At 45.1% G+C, this 24,127-nt stretch overlaps 1 protein-coding gene and 1 pseudogene across 4 annotated transcripts in view; one reads left to right on the top strand and one right to left on the bottom strand.

The window, feature by feature from the left end:
* Positions 1-3,062: 3,062 nt before the first annotated feature.
* Positions 3,063-24,127, top strand: part of NUP214 (nucleoporin 214) — a gene marked incomplete at both ends in the record, with an annotated part of 112,934 nt that continues 91,869 nt past the window's right edge. For all 3 annotated transcript variants that reach the window (XM_080709288.1, XM_080709287.1, XM_080709286.1), the window contains 9 exons: positions 3,063-3,107; positions 7,376-7,571; positions 8,191-8,342; positions 9,912-10,110; positions 10,963-11,033; positions 13,307-13,370; positions 13,852-13,955; positions 14,560-14,666; positions 16,153-16,219. In XM_080709288.1, the coding sequence (XP_080565414.1) occupies positions 3,063-3,107; positions 7,376-7,571; positions 8,191-8,342; positions 9,912-10,110; positions 10,963-11,033; positions 13,307-13,370; positions 13,852-13,955; positions 14,560-14,666; positions 16,153-16,219 (1,005 nt within the window). The remainder of the gene's footprint in view (positions 3,108-7,375; positions 7,572-8,190; positions 8,343-9,911; positions 10,111-10,962; positions 11,034-13,306; positions 13,371-13,851; positions 13,956-14,559; positions 14,667-16,152; positions 16,220-24,127) is intronic.
* LOC308272574 (programmed cell death protein 10-like) lies at positions 23,065-23,752 on the bottom strand (annotated as a pseudogene). Its single transcript has one exon. The product of its transcript is annotated as a programmed cell death protein 10-like (transcript).

Genomic DNA, 24,127 nt, shown 5'->3' with positions numbered 1-24,127 from the left:
GGGGGTCAGTGCCTTGCCCAAGGTTAGGGGGTTAACCTGAAGGTGGAAAGAGCCCAGGTCAGATACCCTGCCCGCGCCACACCCCTGCTCTGGGATGACTTCGTGTTGGAAACAAGGAAGGACTGGGAAGGCCCTGGGTCAGGACTCGCCCTCCCCAGGGCCTCAGAGTTGGTGTCGGGACTTGGGTCAACACCAGGCTGCCCCTGCATTCTGTGTTCATGGCCCAGCCTCAGAAGCCTGGTTTCCAGCAAGGCTGGCCCATGCCTCTGCTCCAGATCCCTTAGATCTCCAGGAAGGTGTCAAACCTTGATCCTGACCCCACCTGTGTTCTGAGGCCCTTTACCCCGTGCACTCAGGGCTTAGATACGCTCATTCACTGAACCTATTTATTAAGCACTTGCTATTGACTAAGAGTTCAGAAGCCAGCAGTGAATTATGGGAGTTGGAGTCCAGCGGAGAACAAACTCCCCCCCCCCCCAAAGAAAGTGAGATAAATGTTAGGAAGTGCGTGTGTGGATGGGGAGGGGGCCTAAGGGTGAATGCCCTGCAACCCAGGGCGGTCAAGCTGAGCTCCAAATCGGGCAAGAGTCTTGAAAAAGCCTTTGCAAAACCTTCGGGACTAGGGGCCGTGGGAGTCTTGGTGGGGTCCCTTTGGGTCCTTGTGAGAGCAGAGCCCCTCATCAAGGGCCCAGGGTGCGGCCCCTGCAGTAGCTTGAGGGAGAAAGGTGGGTAGGGCAGGAGGGCATGGCTTGCTCGGTTAATCCTCTGGTCTTAGCTAGTTCAGGAGCAATAGTATTTGGCTATGACTGGCTGATTTTCAGCCTAAAGAGCTGCTTCAATTGCACAGGCCTAGTTGAAGTTTAAACCCTAGCGCAACATTCCTCTCTGTAAATATAAACCTGCACCCCACCCTCTCCTCTTTTCCCGACTGCCACCAAGATATGAGACTAGCAGCTGCCCGTCCCACTTTTCCCTTGGGGAGGAGCAAGCCTGCCTGCCTCCCTGTAGGACTCAGCTGCCCGTTCTTGCTGTCTGTGAGGAAGACAGAGCCCACCAGGGTTATTTCAGTGGGTTCCACATCTTAGGAAGTGGGTGCGCTTCCAGCCTTTGGGAAATGCAGGAAGCGGTCTCATTGCAGGGGCGGGAGGGGGGATCGTCCCCTTTGTTTTTTAGAACTTACCCCCGAGGAGAGAGGGTTTTAAAAGTAGTCCCTGGAAAGGAGGGTGTACGTGTATTTCAGGTTTGGCTCCCTTTGGCTTTAGGACTTTTTTCTGACTAAGGACTCAGCTTCTTGGGACTTCACCTGTCTTCTCTCTGAAAAAGACCAAATGTAACTAATATAACCAGTGACATGGAGACTGCTAAATAGGGTTTTGTCTCCGTGATTCAAAAGGAGTTTGTCAGGCAAATTCAGGCGAATGGAGTTGTGTGTGTGTATGTATGTATGTAAATATATTTGTGGGGTGGGATCTCACTGCTACAGATTGGAAATAAACCAGATGAACTTATCAATGTCTTTCTTGGTGTATCTTGGGGATGGTTGTGGTCTCAGCAAATTCAGAAGGAAGCTGGGCGTGGTGGCACACGCTGGTAATCCCAGTACTTGGGAGGCTGAGACCTGGAGGATCGACAGCCTCAGCTACTTAGTGAGGCCCTCTGCAACTCAGTAAGATCCGGTTTCAAAATAAAGAATAAAAAATCGGGCAGGAGGTGTAGTTCAGAGGTCAAATGCCCCTGGGTTCCATCCCCAGACCCGCCCCCCCAAAAAAATTTTTTTTCTCAGAAGGAATAACTAACACAGCAGCAAACTGATTAAGACTTTAAACTTTATTTACTCCTCCCGATATCCCCAGGAGGCAGGCCCTATCATATTGTTCTTGTTTTACTAAAACGAGAAACAGGCTTGGAACAGATGACCAACTGCTAAAATTCAAACAGCGGCAAATTGTGCCTCCTTGAGCCGACTCATGGCCCTCAAGTTAAGAGGCCTAGACTCACGGCCCTGGAGCGTTTATAATTCCACTGCAGAAATTTCTTCCACGTTGGACTGTGCACTGTCTGTCGGCATGTCCACCTCCCTCTTTGGCTGAGGTCATTGGAGAATTTTTATAACTTTGAGCTCCCCTTATTCCATTAATTAAATGTTAATAAGCCCTTGGGTGACTAGGAAACCTTGAAGTTATAATGTACCTGAGTAAGGTTTTTTTATTTTTTTATTTTTATTTTTGTGGTCTGGGGTTCCTGGAAGCCCTTCTACCTCCGGGCTACACTCCCAGACCTATTTTTACATTTTTATTTGGAAACAGGGTCTCCTAAGCCAGCGCGCGCGGCTGGCTTCGAACCTGCGCGATCCTCCTGTCTCTGCCTCCCCAGCGCGGGGATTACAAGCGTGCGCCACCACGCCGGGCTCTGAGTAAGGTTTTTTAAAAAATGTTTTTCTGTACTGGGAATTGAACCCAGGGGGACTCTACCATGGAGCTATACCCTCAACCTCTTTATTTTTATTTTGAGAGAGTCTTGCTAAGTTGTCCAGACGGGCCTCAAACTTGTGATCTTCCTGCCTCAGTCTCCCAAGTGCTGAGATTACAGGCGTGCGCCACCACGCTTCTATCCCTGGAAATATTTAAGTTCCTATCTACTCTGAATAGGACGCTATTAGGGTTTTCGTCAGGCTTTTAGCCCTAATATTCGGCGAGGAGCACTGGACTACCTGTCACCCAAAGAAGAAACCCGACACTACAGAAGCCCGCTAGGGCTGGCGAACGCGAGGGCAGCGCCAGGGCGCAGGCGCGCGAGCCCACGGCCACGCCCCCTAGTTCGTTCGAGCGGGCCAATCAGGGCCGGCGACCCGTCGAGCGCGCGACTTCAGAAGACGCCCCGCCCGCTTCTCTCCACCACCTCACGGAAGAAGGCTTCTGACGTCACCAGCGCGCGCCGGAAGTTCGTGCTCCTTGCGCGCCGCTGGCTGTGAGGGAAGGAAGTTGGCTTCCCTGCGGCTTGGGCTCTGTGAGCAAGGCCGCCGGCGGCTGCGGCGCCTTCTTTGTCAAACTGAGGGCGACGCGATGGGAGACGAGATGGATGCTATGATCCCCGAGCGGGAGATGAAGGTCAGAGCCTGGCCGGGCCCTCCCTCCCTCCCCGAGTCCTGGCGTTGCCGCGGAGCCCCGCCTCCGCCTCCTGCTTGAACAGTTTAGCGCCGCCGGAGATCGCGGAGCTCCCCGCGCTGCAGCCGGCGAGAGCGCCCCGGGCTGCCTCCCCGTGCCCAGGGCGTCTCGGGCGCGCCTTTGAGCGATCCTCGCTGCTTCGTGCGGTGGCCGATAGTAAGCGGCTCCTGGTGCGCCGGGCAGCGTGGTGGTCACCCACAGCCGCTCTGCGGAGTAATCGCTGAGGTTGAAGAGTCGGGGGCGGGATGGAATTTTTCCCAAGTCATTTGATAAGTGAGCTGAGAGCCAGGTTCATTTACGATCCGCTCTTTTTCGCGGCCATTGTACTACTAGAAGGTGGCCCAGGCTTGACCTAAAGTGGAACCAGGAAAGAGCAGCCATCCTACAAAACCTGTACTTAATTGAACGAGGAACGCGATTTTGGCGCCGGAAATCAGCCCTACCTTAGGAAGCTGAAGGAGGGTCAAGTGATTCCCAAGTTGACAACGTGGGAGGCCCCCCGATAATGCCCAGGTTCTAACAATGAGGGTACAAGACATGAGCTGTTTTTTAAAATTTTTTTTTTATTGGTGCATTATATTCATACAACTTATTGGGGTAAATAACTTGTGTGTACAAACATGTACTCATCGCTGATTTAACCCCTACCCAATTCCCACCCCATTCCCTCCCCGTCCCTCCCTCCCTTGCTCGGCTTAGTGATTGACTTCGATATGTTTAAGTACATTGTGAGCTTTAGAGATTTTCCTCTTCCCCCCTCATTTCTCCTCCTTTAGGTTGTCTTGTTTGCTCCTCTTTTCTCCCTAACTCTCACATATTAGGGAAAGCATCTGATTTCTTATTTTTTGTGCCTGACTAATCTCACTTAGCATAATGTCCTCCAGTTCCATCCATTTCCCTGAAAATGACGTAATTGAGTTTTTTTTTTTGATGGCTGAGTAAAATTCCATTGTGTACATATCCCACAGTTTTGTAATCCATTCATCTGTTGATGGACATCTTGGCTGGTTCCATAGTTTGGCTATGGTGAATTGTGCAGCTGTGAACATAGATACACATGCATTAGTTTGGTAGTTTGGTTTCTTTTCTTTTGGGTAGATACCCAACAGTGGTATTGCTGGATCAAATGGTAGATTTGTTCCCATTCTTCTGAGGATTCTCCATACTGTTTTCCAAAGTGGTTGCACTAATTTGCAATCCCACCAACAATGTCTTAGAGTTCCCACTTCTCCACATCCTCGCCAGCATCTGTTGTTGTTTGTGTTTTGAATGATTGCCATTCTAGTCGGAGTTAGGTGAAATCTCAGGGTAGTTTTGATTTGCATCTCTCTGATTGCCAGTGATGTTGAGCATTTTTTTCATGCATTTACTGGCCATTTGAATTTCTTTTGTGAAGTGTCTATTTAGTTCATTTGCCCCTTTTGTTATTGGATGCTTTGTTTTCTTAGTGTTGAGTTTCTTGACATGAGCTGTTTTTAACAGACAGCTGAAGTGAGTTGTAGGAAGATTTTTGGCATTCTTCTGAACCACAGATCGCTGAAATGCACTTTAGGGGTAGTGATCCCCTTGAGCGGCACTGCCTGTGGCCAGCCACCTAACGGGAATGGTCATGTTCCTCAGATTGGCTGGGATAGAAGGAAGAAAAGACTTTAGGACCACAGACTGAAGATGATAGTCTCCATTTTTGTTACTGTTAACAGGACAGCTTTTCTGTGTCTCTTCATCTTGTTGGCTCTCTGCACCCAGGTGGCCAAGACCAAATAGGATAGTTGGAATTGTCAGGATAAGAATGACCAAAAAGACTGGCGATTTTAATTCCCCACACCTGCACGAAACTCTAGTACAGGCTCACCTGGAAAGCTGTGTGAATTTTTGTCCACCATTTTTGTTTGGAATGAAGTATCTCAGTTGATCTAATTTTAGCAAATGCGTATTAGACATGGAGTCCAAGGAAGGTAGTATGTGGGGCGTGTTAGGAATCCTTTATGAAGCACATGATAAGACTAGTCTACAAAAATGGAGGCCAGGAAAAGCTGTCTTTTTCTTACACTTTTGGAATGTAAGCATAAAGGAGATTTGGACTCTTTTTTTTTTTTTTTTTTAAAAACCTTGATCTTAGCCGGGCGTGGTAGCGCACGCTTGTAATCCCAGCATTTGGGAGGCTGAGACTGGAGGATCGCGGTTTGCGGACAGCCTCAGCTACTTAGTGAGGCCCTTCGCAACTCAGTGAGACTCTGTTTCAAAATAAAGAATAAAATACTGGGCAGGGAGTGTAGCTCGGAGGTCAAATACCTCTGGGTTCCATCCCCAGACCCTCAAAGAAAAAAAAAAAAAAAACAACCTTGACCTGAAGATAGGCTTAGAGAACAAAAATATAGCTGATCAAAGAGATAAAGTGATAAGCTTATGGAACCTTTTTTTTTTTTGGTACTTAGGATTGAACTCAGGGGCATGCTACCTCCGAGCTACACCCCCCAGCCCAATTTTTATTTTGAAACAGTGTAGGTGGGTTGGAGAGAGTCTCATTAATTGCTGAGGCTGTCTTTAAACCTGTGATTCTCCTGTCTCAGCCTCCCAGGTACTAGGATTACAAATTTGAGCCATCACGCCAGGCTTTATGGAACCTTTTTACCAAGAGTTAGTACATACTAAAATTTGTCTTTGGCATTGAAAGAAGGCCAGGAACCCAGCATGGTGGTGGATGCCTGTAATCCTAATATTTGAGAGGCTGAGATGGGAGAATCACAGGTTTGAGGCCAGCCTCAGCAGTTTAGCAAGACCCTCAACCAACAGGGGAGACCTTGTTTCCAAGTAAGAAAGTAAAACAGAATTGGGGGCATGGCTCAGAGATTGAATGCCCCTGACTCAATTTCTTTCCTTTCTTCCTCCTTCCTTCCTTCCTTCCTTCCTTCCTTCCTTCCTTCCTTTCTTTCTTTTTGCGGGTCTGGGGATGGAACCCAGGAGCATTCAACCTCCGAGTTATACCCCCGTCCTATTTTTTATTCTTTATTTCGAAACAGGGTCTCATTGAGTTGCAGAGGGCCTCACTAAGTAGCTGAGGCTGTCCGCGAACTGTGATCCTCTGGTCTCAGCCTCCTGAATGCTGGGGTTACAAGTGTGCGCCACCACGCCCGGCTTTCCTGATTCAATTTCTAGTGCCCCCCCCCCAAAAAAAAAAGCGTCAGAAATGGCTTCGAGGCCAGACATGAATAAAGCTTCAAGGCACTAAGGAGCATGAAAATTGAAGGAAGCGAAAACTGAAAATAGGCAGGGGGGCAGGGGTGGCAGCGGCTGTGGCAGAGGCCGTGGTCTGCTCCTAAGGGAAGCAGAGTGCTGTGAGACGAGTCTCCTGATTGGATGAAAGCAGAGTGCTGTGAGACGAGTCTCCTGGTTGGTGAATTGAGCCACATCTGGCCTAGAGTCTGTGTTCAGGGATTTGAACTTGTGTTTTTGATATGTGTGTAGCAGCTACATTTTGCATAAAGGTCCTGAACACCCAGAGAGTGGCCATAACCTTTTGTCTGATGGAATTTTAAGCAGTTAGTACCATTATGCCAGTTCTGGGCACTTGGTCATGACCACATCTGTGTGGTCATTTTGGTGTGTTTTGTTGAGTGCTGCACTGGAAGTCTGAACTTGTAGTGAAGTTGGTGATGCGTTCAACATTTATCGACAATTTATTAAGTACTGTGCTAGGCCATGAGATGATACAGTTTCACAAAGTAGGACAAGATAATAGACTCTAGCTGTGTGACGATTTAGACAATAAATTCAACCAGGAATTCGGGAAAAGGGAAAGATCAGTGTGAGCCGGATTGGTCAAGGAAGGCTTCACTTTTTTTCTTTCACTTATTTTATCCTTGGGGAAGCACATGTATTTTTGTTATTCAGAAATTTTGTCTACTGCAGCCGGGCATAGTGGTGCACACTTGTAATCCCAGTATTTGGGAAGCTGAGACCGGAGGATCGCGGTTCGCAGACAGCCTCAGCTACTTAGTGAGGCCCTCTGCAATTCAGTGAGACCCTGTTTCCAAATAAGTAATAAAAAATAGGTCAGGGGGTGTAGCTCGGAGGTCAAATGCCCCTGGGTTCCATCCCCAGACCCACCAAAAAAAAAAAAAAAAGAAATTTTGCCTACTGCAGTTTAACAACAGACATGATTTAATTTTCTGTTTTCCCCAAGTTGATCTTGTTTTGATTGTTCACAACAGGATTTTCAGTTTAGAGCACTGAAGAAGGTGAGAATCTTTGACTCTCCTGAGGACTTGCCCAAGGAGCGCTCAAGTCTGCTTGCCATATCCAACAAGTATGGTCTGGTATTTGCTGGTGGAGCCAGCGGATTGCAAGTTTTTCCTACTAAAAACCTTCTTATTCAAAATAAACCTGGAGATGATCCCAATAAAATAGGTGAGTCCCTTGATTTACTTTGTACGTAGAGGACTAGGGTGGTTTGCTAGTGTGTTTTCTTCCTAACAAATCATTCTAGTGATAAAATTAAAACTGCTTTTGGACCTATGATTGATCCCCAAGCCAACTAAGTGTCAGGTAGGATGCTGAAAGACTTTCTAGGTTTTCTCTTTGGGGCCTTTGTTATTTGTCTTTTTTTGTATTTCTTTGTTCCTCTGAGTTCAGAGGAAAGAAAAACTTAACGGTTAGGCCTCACTTTTACTCAGTTAAACTTGGGCTCCAGCTTTCTAGGAAAAAGGCTTTGTTACACGGGTTTTCACTTGGCACAACAGTGCCACCTAAACAAATGGGCATGTGTGCTATTTGGAGCATTGTAGCAAAAATATTCCAACAAGAGCAGCAGCCACAGCTGCCCTTGGTTGTATGAGGAGGCAGCCCAGGGACACTTACTGCATCATTAGACATCCAGGAGGAAGTTAAGATTTATCTGTACAACGAGGTATCGGGGCGTGTGTTTGTGTGGATGCAAAAGTTGTTTCATGTTGACCTGGACACAGGGCTTGTGGCTCTATGCTTAGAATATACTGTGTGTTGCTTTGTCTTTTTCATGTTTTTCTAGTTGATAAAGTCCAGGGCTTGCTAGTTCCTATGAAGTTCCCTGTCCACCACTTGGCGCTGAGCTGTGATAGCCTCACTTTGTCGGTGTGCATGATGTCCAGTGAATATGGTTCCATTATTGCGTTTTTTGATGTTCGCACATTCTCAAATGAGGTGAGCTGCTGGTAAACTACAGTGTCAGTCGAAGTCTAAAGGATTTTCTCATGTGGAATTATAACTGGGAAGCTGCCTAGACTGACCCTTGACGTCTTCTTCTAGATTAAAATATGGCTTAGAAAAGAAAAAGTCCTTAACTAGAGAGCTGTTAATGGTGGCACATGCCTGTAATCCCAGTATATGGGGGCTAAGACAGGAAGATGTGAGGCCAGCCTCAGCAATTTAGTGAGGCCCTTAGCAACTTAGTGATACTGTTTGAAAATAAATCAATAAAAAGGGCTGGGGGGTATAGCTTAGAGGGAGAGTGCTCCTAGATTCAGTCCCCAGTACCACACACAAATAAAAAATGTCCTTAGCTGGGCTTGGTAGCACACACCTACAATCCTAGTACTTGGGAGGCTGAGATAGGATTGCAGTCTCAACAACTTAGCAATACTCTCAGCAACTTAGGGAGAACCTGTTTCAGAGTAAAAAATAAGCTGGCATGGTGGTGCATGCTTTTAATCTCAGTACTTGGGAGGCTGAGACAGGATTGCAGGTTTGTGGCCAGCCTCAGCTACTTCGTGAGGTCCTTTACAACTTAGTGAGACCCTGTTTCAAAATAAAGGATAAAAAAAAAGGGCTGGGGGTGCAGCTCAGAGGTAGAACGCCCCTGGGTTCTATCCCCAGTACGAAAAAGTTCTTAACTATAGAAGCATAGATCTTTGAGATAAAAAAGACTTAAAGACTGCACCCCATGTTCCACTTGCCCAAAGTGTCGTCATTTCTCACGTGCGCATTAGACACCAACCAGGGAGGTTCATGTGACTGGCCCCAGGCCACAGACTGAAAGTAATCTCAAGTTTCTACATATTGCTTTCTGATGCCCTATTGCAGTGTTCTGCCAATTTCAAGCAGTTTAAAAATGGTAGTAGTCAAGAATACTGAGTGTTTATACTCAATTGTGCCCGTATGAGTGAATATGCATTGCCCTTGTTCATGCATACCATAGGCTCACATATAGGCCTAGTTCTTTTCTCTTCTCTTCTCTTCTCTTCTCTTCTCTTCTCTTCTCTTCTCTTCTTTTTTCTTTTGGTACTGGGAATGGAACCCAGGGGCATTCTACCTCCGAGCTACACTTCCCAGGCCTGCGTAGCTGAGGCTGGCCGCAAACCGCGATCCTCCGGTCTCAGCCTCCCAAATGCTGGGGTTACAAGTGTGCGCCACACACCCGGCTCATTATTTTCACTTTATAGATGGAGAAACAGACTTAATGAGCTTAAGTAACTGTCTAAGGTCCTGCGCCATTAAAAAGCAGAGCGGAGATTTTAATGTTCTTTCTACTATTGACTGATTGCGTTCCATTTGTACATTCCCATCCTGGGAGTCCTTCTGCGTGTACCAGAATAATTACATTGCATTCTCAAATTTCTATAGAAATAATAACCAATAATTGCTATGTAGAGTCAACACTTTTTTTCATGCTTATGAAAACGGATGAAATGTGATTTAAAGAAAACTCAATAATTTTCCTGAATATCAAGTGTATATTATGTTTATTTTCCTTTTGTGCATTTGCTTTAAAAGGCTAAGCAGCAGAAGCGTCCGTTCGCCTATCACAAGCTTTTGAAGGACGCCGGAGGCATGGTGATGGATATGAAGTGGAACCCCACTGTCCCGTCCATGGTAGCAGTTTGTCTGGCCGACGGCAGTATTGCTGTCCTGCAAGTCACAGAAGTGGTGAAAGTGTGTGCCACTCTTCCTCCCACGGTGGCAGTTACATCGGGTGGGTAATAAAGACTGTCACTCCATGACATACAGCAGTAGTGAGCTATTTAAAAATTAATTTTTGCATGTAAAAGCGGATGGTTCTTTGTTTTTATGGCCCTTTTGGTAGAAATGGGTTGTAGTCTTTATTTCCATAGTTAATGTCTTTGGAGGCAAACAGTATACATGAATTAATTTGAATCTGCTTGTGTTATCCAGAGAAATATTTTGGTACAGCTGATTTAAAACTATTTTTTTGAAAATAATTGTTTCTAGGTTTAAAGCCATCCTTTGAAAGTCATATACCTTCACAAGAAGGATTAGGAATAAATTGCAAGAGAATGATTTCCTGATAGGTTAAAACCTCATTCTCCTTATACCATCTAAAAAGTTTAGAGTTTTGAGCCAGGCGTGGTGGCGCACGCTTGTAATCCCAGCATTTGGGAGGCCGAGACCAGAGGATCGCGGTTCGCAGACAGCCTCAGCTACTTAGTGAGGCTCTGCAACTCAGTGAGACCCGGTTTCAAAATAAAGAATAAAAAAGTAGGGCTGAGGGTGTAGCCCGGAGGTAGAATGCCCCTGGGTTCCATCCCCAGACCCGCTAAATAAATAAATAAAAGTTTAGAGTTTCCCGTGCTTGGCTGCTTTCTGGCAGTACTCTACGGAAAAAGCACTTTAAGCTTTCCATTCAGTGGCCCATGGGTAAATCTTAATTAAAAATGGCTTCGCCCTGCTGGTTGGGTCAGGATGATCCTCTGGCCTCCCGAGGACGGACAGTGAGGAGCGTGATGACGTAGCAGTCATGTGGTGCGTCTCGTGGTTTCCTCCGTGCTCTTCCGTTTCTAACTGGCAGCGTTCTCTCTTGGCGCAGTGTGCTGGAGCCCCAAAGGAAAGCAGCTGGCTGTGGGAAAGCAGAACGGAACTGTGGTCCAGTACCTCCCTGTAAGTTCTTGCCTTGGACGTCACACCTTCTCTTACTTACGTTAGCCATAATTCAGGAGTGGTTTGGGAATTTCTTTCTATTTTTCCCCATTAATAAGTAATTTATGCTCAGTTTAACAAGTTCATTAGTGAATGAAGAAAAGAATTCTCCCTTCCCTTTATCCCCTAGTCCTCATTCCAGAGACGCCCACTGTGTCTAGGGTGCGTAGCTTTCCTCACTTTTCTGGGTGCTTATACAAAACTTTTCTGTTTTGCTTTTAAAGTAAGATGTGATCCTATTCTACACACTGTTCTCCCAACTTCTGATCCTCGACCCTCTGCAACTTAGACCTTGTTTCAAAATAAAAGAATAAAGTAGGATTGAAGGTGTAGTTCAGAGTAGAATGTCCCTGGATTCAACCCCCAGTACCAACAAAAAAAAAAAAAAAAAAAAAAAAAAAAAAAGAGAGAGAGAAAAGAAAGAAAAGATGTTACGGGGAAAAGAAGTTACAACCACAGCGCACACTCTTCTGCGTTAGAGCCCAGTATTTGTTTTTCTTCTTCCTAAAGTATTGGAAATGAACCTAGAGCCTGACTCAGGCTAGGCAAGCGTTCCGCCACTGAGCTCCAGCCCTGGCCCTTGGGATTTGTTTTTTAATTTAGTTCACTTGAAAGGCTTGTTTCTTGCACCTGTGGGCAATGAAAAGCATGGCCGCTTGTTTCCTGCATGTGTACTCTGTCCTCTCCCTGTGATTTTCTTGAGGTACTGGTCACAAGTATTTACAAATACTCCTCTGTACAGACTGACTCTCAGAGAATCCTCCAGTCTTGGACATGAAGGGGGTTCACGGGTGGTGTGACCCCTGTGCTGTGCATTTGTCCTTGAGCCTGCTCTCTGGGAAGTGCTGGGTTGTAGACATGGTGGCACAGATGTGAGGTTAAGGTTAGTTGCTTGCTTTTTTTTGTGTGTGTGTGGGCCTGGGGATGAAACCCAGAGGCATTTGACCTCCGAACTACACCCCTTCCCAATTTTTTATTCTTTATTTTGAAACAGGGTCTCACTGAGTTACGGAGGGCCTTACTAGCTGAGGCTGTCCGTGAACCACGATCCTCCAGCCTCCCAAATGCTGGGGTTACAAAGGTGCGCCACCACACCCAGCCTAAGGTTAGTTTCTTGTCTGTCTGTCTGTCTGTCTGTCTGTCTGTCTCTCTCTCTCTCTCTCTCTCTCTCTCACACACACACACACACACACACACACACACACACACACACTTGTTTTTTGAGACAGTGTCTTGCTGTGTTGCCCAGGCTGGCCTCCAACTTCTGGGCTCAACCGATTCCCTGTCTCAGCCAAGTAGCTGTGATTACAGGTGCACACCAGTGCAGCAGGTCTCTTATATGTTATTGCTAAATCTTGTTATATAAATTTGGTACCAGCCGGGCGTGGTGGCGCACACTTGTAATCCCCGCACTTGGGAGGCAGAGACAGGAGGATCGCGCAGGTTCGAAGCCAGCCATGCGCGCTGGCTTAGGAGACCCTGTTTCCAAATAAAAAAGTATAAAAATAGGTCTGGGAGTGTAGCCCGGATGTAGAAGGGCTTCCAGGAACCCCAGTACCATAAAAAAAAAAAAATTTTTTGATACCTACTCTTTTAGGAATATTAGCCTCTAAAAAGATAATGCATTCTGGACACTGTAGACACCCCTATAGTCCCAGCACTTGGGAGGCTGAGACGGATAATAGGTTTAAGGCTAACATGGTAACTTAGACCAAAATTAAAAAATAAAAATAAATAAATAGGGCTGGGAGTGTAGCTCAGAAGTAGAATGCCCCTTGGTTCAGTTCCTGATGCCACAAAGAAAAGATAATGCAATTGTCTTGTCTTGATTTTTTTTTTTTTTTTTTGCTGTTTGCCCCCCCCCCCTTTATTTTTTTAAGTATATTGAGGTCTTTTTTCCAGCTCTTTAGGTACAGCACATCTTTATTCTCTTTAAGGGCTGTGTGGGAGTCTACTGTGTAAAAGCGCCGTGACTTCCTACTTCATGGTAGGAGTTTTGTTCCTGTGAACGCAGTCGCCTTGCACGTCCGTGTTACCTACGTCGCATCGTGTTTGTGCGAGTGTTTCTCTGAATAGGTCCCAGGAGTAGACGGCGTTCTCTTTGTTCAGTCACTTCCGCCAGAGAGATGGAGCGGGCAGCTTCTAGGGGAACGGGTTGGATTGACAGCTTCATTGGTTTAGGGGTTTTTTCATCTGACACCCTTTTCTTTTTTTTCTTTTTAAATCTCTTTCAGACTTTGCAGGAAAAAAAAGTCATTCCTTGTCCTCCATTTTACGAGTCAGATCATCCTGTTCGAGGTAACACTGCTTTTCTTACTTGGGCTGGCCTCTGATGGGATTCTTCCTGTATTACAGACGTAGTTATTTCCGTACCTGCATAGAGGAATGTGGGTGCCTGCCTCATGAATAACGTCACTGTTCAGTCGGCGAATTAAGTTAGTGTAGTGATTCTCCCCTAGAGACACCTGTGTCTCATGGCCGGACACTTGAAATGGATCCTGAGCTTTTATTAGAATTTCTCAGAATTTGCCCTGGTGATAATCCAGCAGGAAAAGCGACTACTTTGAATGAATTTGGGCCTCGTGAGTCTTTGTATCTGTGAGTTATACTTTTTTCAGTGAAACCTAGACTTTGTAAAAGCTCTAGTACTTTGACGTTTTTACCTGTAGTATGTCAGATTTTGTAGCATACCATGGTTATTTCAAACATAAGATGCATGTTGATGTATCTGGTTGCTGTAATTTGATTACCTACTGATTGGAGGCCACGTTTATTTTAGTTCTGGATGTGCTGTGGATTGGTACATATGTCTTCACAATAGTGTATGCTGCTGCAGATGGGACTTTAGAAACATCTCCAGATGTGGTTATGGCTCTTTTACCGGTATGTATGTGAGAAGAACATTGTTTTCTAAGAATTAAATATGTCTTCAGATAATGTCAGAGACTTAGGTCTCGGCTTCCTTTACTTATTGGCCATGGTGGTACAGATTCAAGTGTAAGACTTCAAAGCTTTGTAATGGGCCGGAAGCCAAAATTAGGGTGTTTTAAGTATCGCATGTGTAGATGTTGAGTTATGGGGTAACAACAAAAATTATAAAATCTGCTTTTACTTAAGCTGTGAACTTTAGGTCCTGGTAACCTAATAAAGAAATTTTAGAAAAGCGAGAGAATATCATCCTTTTTAAATTTTTTTATCAAATGCATAGTGTTACACACCACTTTAAAGCTGAGCGTACAGAGATGACCAAGGAAAAGTTCTTGGTTTTGTGTCTTGCTTTCTGACTAGAGCGGTCAAGGAGTGTTCGGGGATGGAGAGAAAAGGCAGCTCAGGCACAGGCGGCCACAGGATGCCGTGGTGGGGTGGTGAGTGGAGACCCCCTGAGGAGGGGCTGTGTGACAGAACCAAATGGAGGGGAGAACACTGTGTAGAATTCAAGAAAGAAAACTACACATGAGATTGTTTATTCTCGCCCTGCTTATTGTAGAAGAAAGAAGAAAAGCACCCGGAGATATTTGTGAACTTTATGGAGCCATGCTACGGCAGCTGCACGGAGAGACAGCATCATTACTACCTCAGTTACGTGGAAGAGTGGTGAGCAGAGGGTCGCTGCCGTCACTGCCCGGTCGTGGGTCACCTTGCTCTGCCTGGGGGTCTTTTTCTGTAAGAAAAGAGGTTTGTAAAGGCTGAGGTGCCCAGAGCATATTTTTAGCTGGTGCCTTTCTGACTACTTTTTCCCAATCTGGAGTTATTTAGATTGAATATGTACTACTTTATTTTTATTTTATTTTATTTTATTTTTTTGTGGGTCTGGTGATGGAACCCAGGGGCATTTGACCTCCGAGTTACACCTCCTGCCCTCTTTTTTATTCTTTATTTTGAAACAGGGTCTCACTGAGTTGCAAAGGGCCTCACTAAGCAGCCGAGGCTGTCCGTGAACTGCGATCCTCCGGTCTCAGCCTCCCGAATGCTGAGATTACAAGCGTGCACCACCATGCCCGGCTGAAAGAACAATTTTCTCAACCCCAATGATGACTTAGGAAGATATTGGTATTTAAGGATCATATTAAAGGTTTTCTTAAAGCTGGGCCTGGTGGCACTTGCTTGTAATCACAGCATTTGGGAGGCTGAGACAGAAGGATCCAGGTTCATGGACACCCTCAGCTACTTAGACTCTTTGCAACTCAGTGAGACCCTGTTTCAAAATAACAAAAAATAGGGCTGGGGGTATAGCTCAGAGGTAGAATGCCCCTGGATTCATCCCCAGTATCCCCAAAAAAAAAAAAAAAAGTTTTTCTCAAAGCTGGGTGTGGTGGCACATGCTTATAATCCCAATATTTGGGAGGCTGAGACAGAAAGATCTCAGGTTCACACCCAGCCTCAGCTACTTAGGCCTTCTGCAACTTAGTGAAAACCTGTTCAAAATAAAGAATGAAAATTAGGGCTGAGAGTGCAGCTTGGAGGTAGAATGCCCCTGGGTTAAATTTTCAGTACTACCAAAAAATAAGTTTCTCTCAGAGAGCAAATTTTCCCATCGAAAGATTTTCTTATGTGTGTATGCGTGCATGTGTGTTTTTCTAGGGATTGCACCTAGGGACATTCTCCCTCCAAGCTCCACCCCTGCCTCATTTTATTTTTATTTTGAAACAGGATTTTGGTAGGTTGCTGAGGCTGTCCTTGAAACTTGTCCTGTTCTTGATCCTTCTGCCTCAGCCTCCCCGGTACCTGGCTTCCAGGCTTGCGCTGGCACGCCCAGTGAGGTTTCTGAAGCCTCTGTCCCTCTGGCTCGGCAGTCTGCACTAGGGAGGCACATTTGCTGTGAACTGTGACCAGGCTCTCTCGTGTCTGTCTTTTGCCTTCACCTAGGTAGGCAGTAGTCAGATCTGAGGCTTCACCCAGGAACTAAAGGGCTCAGATTTGCACCTAGAATCTCCTCACCTTTCTTCAGCCAGCTAGGAACCTTGTCCTGTCCTGGACTCATGGAGGAAATCGTCGTAGAAGTTACTGTCAACCCAGACATATGTTGGGTTAGAGCTGTTGATATGTTTGCATTTAATTGTTTTCTGGTTTTTTTCTTAAGGGATTTGGTGCTGGCAGCATCCGCAGCTTCAACAGAAGTCAGTATCCTTGCACGACAAAGTGATCAGGTAAATAGGCTTGCTTGTTGCTTTTATGTTGTGTAATGCATTCCAGAGAAAGATTGCGAAGGGAATTAACTATGTGATTAAGATGAGGTGAGGTCGCCGCCCCTTTATTAACTATGTGATTAAGATGAGATGAGGTCGCCGCCCCTTTCCTGGGTTTCTGGGTGAGAGCAAACCCTGCCTGGCAGAATGCCTTTAGCAGAGGGCTTGAGTACTGCACTGGGAGGTAGGGTCAGATAGAGCAGTTCCTTCAGTGTCTTTAAGAAGCCCTTGCTAGCCGGCGTGGTGGCGCACGCTTGTAATCCCAGCATTTGGGAGGCTGAGATGGGAGGATAGAGGTTCACAGGCAGCCTCAGCTGCTTAGGCCCTCTGCAACTCAGGGAGACCCTGAGTCAAAATAAAGAAGAAAAAAATAAGGCTGGGGGTGTGGCTCTGAGGTAGAATGCCCCTGGGTTCCATCCCCAGTACCTCAAATAAAAAAAAAAAAAAAAAAAAAAAAAAAGCTCTCGCTAAGACAAGAGGATTGCAGGTTTGAGGCCAACCTCAGCAATTTAGTGAGACCCAGTTTCAAAATAAACAAAATAGGGCTGAGCGAATGGCTCAGAGGTACGACACTGTCTCTTTCTCTCTCACACACACACACACACACACACACACACATACACACACACCTTCCTTTGTTCTCTTGGAAACTATCCGTAGTCTGTGAAAATGTACTAGTAAATAACCTCCAACCACAGTGCATCTGGATGTGTAGGAGGCTCTTTCTTTTCTTTTCCTCTCTCTTCTTTCTTTCCTTCCTTCCTTCCTTCCTTCCTTTTCTTTTTTTTTGTGGTACTGGGGATAAAACATAGAATACAGGGGCATTCTACCTCCAAGGTACACCTCCAAGCTCTCTTTTATTTATTTATTTTTGGGTGGTACTGGGGGTGGAACCCAGAGGCTTTCTACCTCCGGGCTATACTCTCAGACCTTTTTTTTTTTTTTTTTTTTTAATTTTATTTGGAAACGGGGTCTCACTAACTTGCTGAAAGCCTCACTAAGTAGCTGAGGCTGGCGTTGAACCCGTGCGTTCCTCCTGTCTCAGCCTCCCAAGCACGGGGATTACAAGCGTGCGCCACCACGCCCGGCTGTTATTTATTTATTTTTTTAAATGGTCTTAAGATGCTGGGCGTGGTGGTGCACGCTTGTAATCCCCGCGCTTGGGAGGCAGAGACAGGAGGATCGCACAGGTTCGAGGCCAGCCACGTGTGCTGGCTTAGGAGACCCTGTTTCCAAATAAAATTGTCAAAATAGGTCTGGGAGCGTAGCCCGGAGGTAGAAGGGCTTCCAGGAACCCCAGTACCACCAAAAAAATAAAAATAAAAAATAAATGATCCAAGATGCAGAGGGCCTCCCGAAGTAGCTGAGGCTGGCCATGAACCTCTGATCCTCCTGTTTTCAGTCTCCCAAGTACTGGGATTATAGCCTGCACCACCACACCGGGAGGCTTTTTCTGCCGTGCTCTATTTTACAATCTTTATTTTCCTTTCTTTTACTTGAACCTGTCCCTTCTATACAAGTGACTCTGACCCATCCTCAATCATGTTAGAGAAACGTGCAGATCATATCAAACATGACTCCTTAGAAAACAGATCTAAAGTTCCAATGATCCCAGGAAACTGATCATTAAGTTGAAAGCGGAGTGAGAACACATTTCATAGACCTAACCCAGAGCATCCTCGTGAGCAGCACGGCGCACGGAGTGTGTTGTGCCGGCATGCCCACGCGGTATCCTGCTTGGTGGGGCTGCAGCTCGCTCAGTTGCCGGTACAGCAAGGAAGCATGGGGCAGCACCTCAGCAGGCTGGGCGAGGTCACGCCCCACTCTCCAAGTTGGTGTCTGCTGAACGCATGTCACTGTCACCATCACGGAGGTGAGAAGTCTGAGGATGGCTGGGCCTGGTGGGCACGCTTGTCATCCCCGTGCTTGGGAGGCGGAGACAGGAGGATCGCAGGTTCAAGGCCAGCCTCAGCTACTTAGTGAGGCTCTCAGCAGCTTAATGAGACCCTGTTTCCAAAATTAAAATAAGAAATGCCAGGCGTGGTGGCGCACACTTGTAATCCCCGCGCTTGGGAGGCTAAGACAGAAGGATCATACAGGTTCAAAGCCAGCCTCAGCTACTTAGTGAGGCTCTCAGCAGTTTAGTGAGACCCTGTTTCCAAAATTAAAAAAAATAAGAAATGCCAGGCGTGGTGGCGCACACTTGTAATCCCCGCGCTTGGGAGGCTGAGACAGAAGGATCGCACAGGTTCAAAGCCAGCCTCAGCTACTTAGTGAGGCTCTCAGCAACTTAGTGAGACCCTGTTTCCAAATAAAGTATAAAATAGGTCTGGGAGTATAGCCCAGAGATAGAAAAGCCCCTGGGTTCCACCCCCTGTACCACAAAAAAAAAAAAAGATAAAATTGGTTTTGTTTATTTTAGTGCGAGTTTGCATCTGTGATTTACTCTTTGACTGAGTCATGTAATAAGAGTTCATTCCTTGTCCAAACAGTTTTTTGATTTCCTGCTTTATTACTGTGATTGTGCTGCCCAGTTCTTGTCAACATAGAAAGCTAAACAACATGTTAGGATTTTTAAAAGTCAGGAGTCGCCGGGCGTGGTGGCGCACGCTTGTAATCCCCGCGCTTGGGAGGCTGAGACAGGAGGATCGCACGGGTTCGAAGCCAGCCTCAGCTACTTAGTGAGGCTCTCAGCAACTTAGTGAGACTCTGTTTCCAAATAAAATATAAAAAAGGTCTGGGCGTATGGCCCAGAGGTAGAAAAGCCCCTGGATTCCACCCCTAGTACCATAAAAAAATAAACAATAAAAAAAAAATAAAAGTCAGGAGTCGTTTCTTGGAAGGAGTGGCACTTAACCAAGCAGACCAGCAGAAGGGGACTTGTTGGGAGCACTTGGGGGTTTCTCAGGAAAAGGAAGACTGACCATTTAAGGGATGGGGTGATGAGAGCTGAGGTCCCCTGTGTCCCCGAGGTAGGCATAGGCCCCTGGCTTACTGCAGCTCCTGGATCCTTCCTTCAGGGTTGTCTAGTTATTCTGGGAGTCCCTCAGAGTGCTCCGCGTAGCTTTGTTTTTTAACAGATGTAAACTATTGAATATTCGCTACCAAATATTGTTAAATACATTGTCTTTTTTTTTTTTTTTTTTAATTTTATTTTATTGGTGCACTGTATTCATACATCATAGTGGGATACAAACTTTTGTAGACATACATGCACACATCGCCCAGTCAGCCCCCACCCAATCCCCACCCCATTCTCTCCCCATCCCTCCTTCCCATGCTTGGCTTAGTGGCTGACATCTAGTATTATAGCAATTTATCCAAAATTAAAAATGATAATCTCACATAACAGTTTCATTTGTCTGATACCAAGCGTTTGATGATTTAAAGATAGCATTTCAATATTTCTTTTTGCTTTCTTTCTTACCAGAGAATATTTTTTTCTGTTTTTTTAGGTGAAACTATCATATATTTATATATTTATTTTTCAGAAAAAAATCTATCCTAATATGGAATATGAATTCTAGATACCCAAAACGATCTTGAAAAAGAACAAAGCTAGCAGATATATATTTTCTGATTTCAAACCATATAAAGCTACAATAATTGAAACAGTGTAGTACTGTTCTAAAGGCAGATATATAGACCATTGGAGTTAAATACAAGCCTAGAGCTAAATTCTTCCCTATATTGTCAAGTTATTTTTGACAAGGTTTCCACGAACATTTGGTGGTGGAAATAATAATCTTTTAACTAAATATTGTTGAAAAATAATAATTACATGGAAAAGAATAAAATTGGACCTTTACCTAATCCCATATACAAGTATTAACTCAAAATAGATAAAAGACCTAAATATAAATCTTAAGACTATAAACTTTTAGGAGAAAATCTGGGTCATAAAACCTCACAACATTGAAATTGGCAGTGATTTCTTGGATATGATTTCAATGGCACAGGCAACAGAAGAATATACAAACTCCCTAAAAAATAAAAGAAAATATTGTATATCCAAAGACAATGTAAACAGAGTTAAAAGTTACTAATAGAATTGGATAAAATATTTCCAAATGCTATATCTGAAGGTATATTAATATTCCAACTAGAAATCCTAAAAATTAACAACAATAAAGGCAAACAATACAACTTAGAGATAGGTAAAAGACTAACATAAATAATGAATCTCCACAGATAACCAATCTTAGTTGTCTGTTGGATGGAAACTCTTGTTTCTCTGGTTCTGGTGAGTGTTACCTATTTCTTCTTTGTAGTTAATCTCTTTGAGTATTTTCTCTAGCGCTGGTTTTGAAGACATAAATTCCTTCAGTTTCTGTTTGTCATGGAAGCTTCTTATTTCTCCATCTAATTTGATAGAAAGTTTTGATGGGTAGGAAATTTTTGGCTGGAAGTTGTTTTCTTTCAGAGTTTGGAATATGTTACTCCAAGCCCTTCTGGCTCTCATGACTTGGTTTGGGAAGTCTGGAGTGATTCTAATTGGTTTGCCTCTGAATGTCACTTGGCCCTTTGCTTTTGTTGCCTTTAAGATTCTCTGCTTGGCTTCCACATTGGTCATTTTGACAATTATATGGCGTGGGGATCCTCTTCTCCGATCCTGTCTAAAGGGAGTTCTATAAGTTTCCTGGATCTGTGTATCAACCTCTTGCTCTGTATTTGGAAAATTTTCTGCTATTACTTCCTTGAAGAGATTGTTGATCCCTTTGGTATCACTTTCTTTTCCCTCCTCTATTCCAATTATTCTTAGGTTAGCTCTCTTAAGATGGGCCCATATTTCTTCAATGTCAGATTCCTGCTGTTGGATATTTTTTTCTAGATTAGAAACTATGCATTCATTTTTGGATTGCTCATCTTCTAAGAGCGAGATTCTGTTCTCCATGTGGTCTAATCGGTTGTTTGTGCTTTGAATTGAGGCCTTTACTTCATTAATTGCATCCTTTATCTCTTTTTGGCTCTCTCTGAGTTCTTTTCGAAGCACCTCTATTATTTCTACAGTTATTTTCCTGATTTGATCTTCTAGAAATCTCTGATTTTCTGTTTTATCAGGTTCTGATGTTGTGGGGTTGTGCACATTCATTACTCCAGTGTTATTCCTCTTTCCCATGATTTCGGAGGTTTGTGCCTTCTCTGGGTTCTTCCCCTGGGTCACTATGGCTTCACTTAAGGTGCTCTGGATCTCGAGTCTGTATTATCTCAGACCTCACTACTCCTTTACTGGGTTGTATCACAGAGTCTCCGACCCAGGGAGTCGATAGAGGCTGCTTTAAACTATGGGGGGTGCCAGGTTGCACGTTCTCCTATGGTGTGATATCTCTGCCACCACCACTCCCTCACTGGGTCAAGTCCCAGGAGGCCCAATACTGCGATTTCTCCTCTGTGGCCCGCAATTTGACTCACTGTTCTTGAGTACGCAGATGTAGCTGTACTGGACTCGGTGAATTCACTGCTGCTGCCGCCGCCGGTGGCAATATGGCGCCTCTGCCACGCCCTCGGCCATGAGGCTGGCGTATTTTTTCTTCTCTGGTTTTGATTTCCACTCTGAATCCCTGCAGCGTGTGCTGAGCTCAGCCACTGGGAGCTTTAAATGCTGTCTGTGCCGAAAGATCCCGCCTGGCTGTTCCGCAGCGGCTCACCTGGCTTGCTGTAGCCGTCCGTTGAGTTCGCCGCTGCCGCCGGCAGTATGGCGCTGCTGCCGCGTCCTCGGGCGCGTGTGTCTCCTCTGTGGCCCTGAGCTCTGTTCTCAGTCCGCTTTCTCTCTGGAGCCTGGTGGGTTTTTTTGTTTTTCTGGTGATGGTGTTTTCTGGCTATGAAAGGCACTCTTTTTGTGGTAATGGAGATTGGTTGTTAGCAGTACTCTTAAGCCCCACTTTTCTCGGTCGCCATCTTCCCGGAAGTCTCCAAATACATTGTCTTGCAGCATATCCTTTTCAAGTTAAAATGTCAGAAACAAACACCAATACTTATAATTCTTTTAAGGAATGTTATATAATGACACATTAAGGTGTAAATTCTTTTGGCTTAGAATTCTTTTTTTTGGGGGGGGGTACTAGGGATGGAACCCAGGGGCGTTCTACCTCCGAGTGACACCCCTAGCCCTATTTTTTGTTCTTTATTTTAAAACAGGATCTCCCTGAGTGACAAAGGGCCTCACTAAGTAGTAGCTGAGGCTGTCCGCAAACCGCAATCCTCCTGTCTCAGCCTCCCAAATGCTAGGATCACAATCGTGCGCCACCATGCCCAGCTATTTGGCTTATAATTCTTTTTTTTTTTTTTTTTTTTTTTGGTAGTACTGGGGGTGGAACCCAGAGGCTTTTTACCTCTGGGCTATACTCCCAGACCTTTTTATATTTTATTTGGAAACAGAGTCTCACTGAGTTGCTGAGAGCCTCACTAAGTAGCTGAGGCTGGTTTCGAACCCGTGCGATCCTCCCGTCTCAGCCTCCCAAGCGCAGGGATTACAAGTGTGCACCACCACGCCCGGCTTTTTTATATTTTATTTGGAAACAGGGTCTCACTAAGTTGCTGAAAGTCTCACTAAGTAGCTAAGGCTGGTTTCGAACCCATGCGATCTTCCTGTCTCAGCCTCCCAAGCGCGGGGATTACAAGAATGCGCCACCACGCCTGGCAGGGTTATAATTCTTAAAAGAATGATAATAGCAAAAGGGATGCGAAATCTTCAGTGTGAGATTATGATTAAGCTATATTTAAAAAAAAATACTGTGTAAAATGGCAATAATCTCATTCAACATCCTGGATTAGATTCCTTCAGGAGGGACTGGTAATTTATACAGTCAAACTTTAAAATTTGTAGATAAAGGCAGTTTAATACTGCCACCGAGAAGTACATCTCTTAACATATACAACTTTCGGGCCACAGTTTTGAAGGTCTGAAGTATCAGGTTGGTTTGATGAATTAGTCGGTTGGCACTTATGAACACATTTATTGCCTTGCCATCTTTAAAATATGTTTTCAGAGTATCACTGAAACTTTTGGAGTACTTTACAAACTTTCTTTTGGTGTTCAAGTGCCCTGCGGTTCTGATACTGATATTTCTTGAAGACATTATTCACTGTATCAAGAAGTTCTTTTATCGCACTAGCTGTACTCTTGATTGTAGAAACCGCATCTGGGATCTCTGAGCATTTGCTTAAGCGCGCATGCCTTTTCACTTAGGCCCTGCAATTCGGCTCTGGTCCTTCAGTCGTAGACTCTTCTACATCACCATCAGCTGCCATACAAAGAAGGGACTCCATGCAGTTAACTCCTGCACTTTTTTCTCTCTAAAATTTTCATGATAATGTCTCCTGTGGGACCTGGATTTTCTTTTTCAGCCTTAATGAAAGTGGCTCTCAGCATCTGAGCTGCAGACAGATTTACTCTTTCTAGCTCATTAAACACAGGATACATGACTAGAGAGGGGCATGGAACCATGAAGTGGTTTCAGCTTCATTCTTCATGTCTTCCATTGTCATCCTCATTCAGGAGCCAACGACAGTGAAGAAGAGCTAGACTCAGAGGAATCTTCATTCACTGCAGTATGTTTTCTTTTTCGTGTGTGATAAAGAATCAGGCACAAAACATACACTGCCCGGCAGCTGAGGCACTGACTTCATTTCCCACCTTTGGGGCCTCTCCAACTCCCGAGCAATTTACTCTGGCGACGCGGAGCTCCTCGTAGCATTTATTCACAAGGCAGCGGCTTTACACCCCAGAAACGGATAGAGAAATTGAGTTGCGAAATTACTGCTCACTCCCTGAGCTATTTGTGGCTTTTAGGCAATTTTCCCCAGATTTCAGAGCCTCCCAGTAAACACATGAAGCTAAACCGAGTGAGCATCTTTTTTTCCTCTCCT

Source organism: Muscardinus avellanarius, assembly GCF_963383645.1.
Source record: "Muscardinus avellanarius genome assembly, chromosome: 13".
Taxonomy (NCBI): Eukaryota; Metazoa; Chordata; class Mammalia; order Rodentia; family Gliridae; genus Muscardinus; species Muscardinus avellanarius.
This window is presented reverse-complemented; position numbering and strand designations above follow the sequence as displayed.